The sequence below is a fragment of the Wasmannia auropunctata genome, unplaced genomic scaffold, assembly GCF_000956235.1.
Source record: "Wasmannia auropunctata unplaced genomic scaffold, wasmannia.A_1.0 LD334653.1, whole genome shotgun sequence".
Classification (NCBI taxonomy): Eukaryota; Metazoa; Arthropoda; class Insecta; order Hymenoptera; family Formicidae; genus Wasmannia; species Wasmannia auropunctata.
In genome coordinates, this window is record NW_012028237.1 from 1 (window position 1) to 845 (window position 845).

Genomic DNA, 845 nt, shown 5'->3' on the forward strand with positions numbered 1-845 from the left:
ACTGCAAGCAAAGCGGACACAAACAGGATTCTGTAACAGCATGACGGAGTTCTACGCGAAGCGAAAAGCCAATCGCGAACGACGAAGTTCAGACCCTGGACAAGTTCACCAAGTGCGAAACACAGATGCATCATCGAAACCCGAGCGCAAGTTCGTCACCACTCGAATCAATGACGCAAAGATCAAGCTGTAACTCGACTGCGGCTCCGATGCTACGATCATCTCACAGGATAACTGGAAAAGCTGGGCAGTCCAAAACTCAAGCCTAGCGATGTACAACTCACAAGCGCTTCGAGTTACAGCTTTCACATTTGGGGAGCATTTGACTGTTGCATGAAGCTTAACGATCACGAAGTCCTGGGAACTTGCCACGTCTCCTCGCGAATCAACTTGTTAGGAAACAACTTTTTCCAGCCGCTTGGATTGTGGGATGTGCTAATCTCCTCTCTTGTCTGCAACAAAATTGTTACGAACTCCGAACACGACATTGTTGCCGAGGCCAAACGAAAGTTTCCGCAATTATTTTCAGACGGCCTTGGTAAGTGCACCAAAACAAAAATCTCTCTTACTCTCAAGCAGGGAGCCAAGCCGGTTTTTCGCAAAGCCCTAACAGTGCCGTTCGCCGCAGCCCCAGTGATCGCCGCCGAGATTGAACGCCTTCGACATTTGGGAATCATCAGCCCAGTTGATTTTTCTACATCGGCCGCACCGATTGTCGCGATCAAGAAATCAAACGGCAAGACTCGCATCTGTGGTGATTACTCGACAGGCCTCAATGACATTCTTGAGCCAAACCAGTACCCGCTTCCGACACCCGAGATGATCTTCGCCACGCTGGCAGACAA

At 49.8% G+C, this 845-nt stretch overlaps 1 protein-coding gene across 1 annotated transcript; it reads left to right on the top strand.

Moving 5' to 3' along the window:
* Positions 1-40: 40 nt before the first annotated feature.
* LOC105458135 (uncharacterized protein K02A2.6-like) lies at positions 41-837 on the top strand (the record flags this gene model as incomplete). The annotated part of the gene is made up of 2 exons (XM_011703213.1): positions 41-189; positions 303-837. Coding segments are annotated over exons 1-2 (684 nt in total), but the record flags the coding sequence as incomplete, so codon positions are not given.
* Between the last annotated feature and the right edge of the window lie 8 nt (positions 838-845).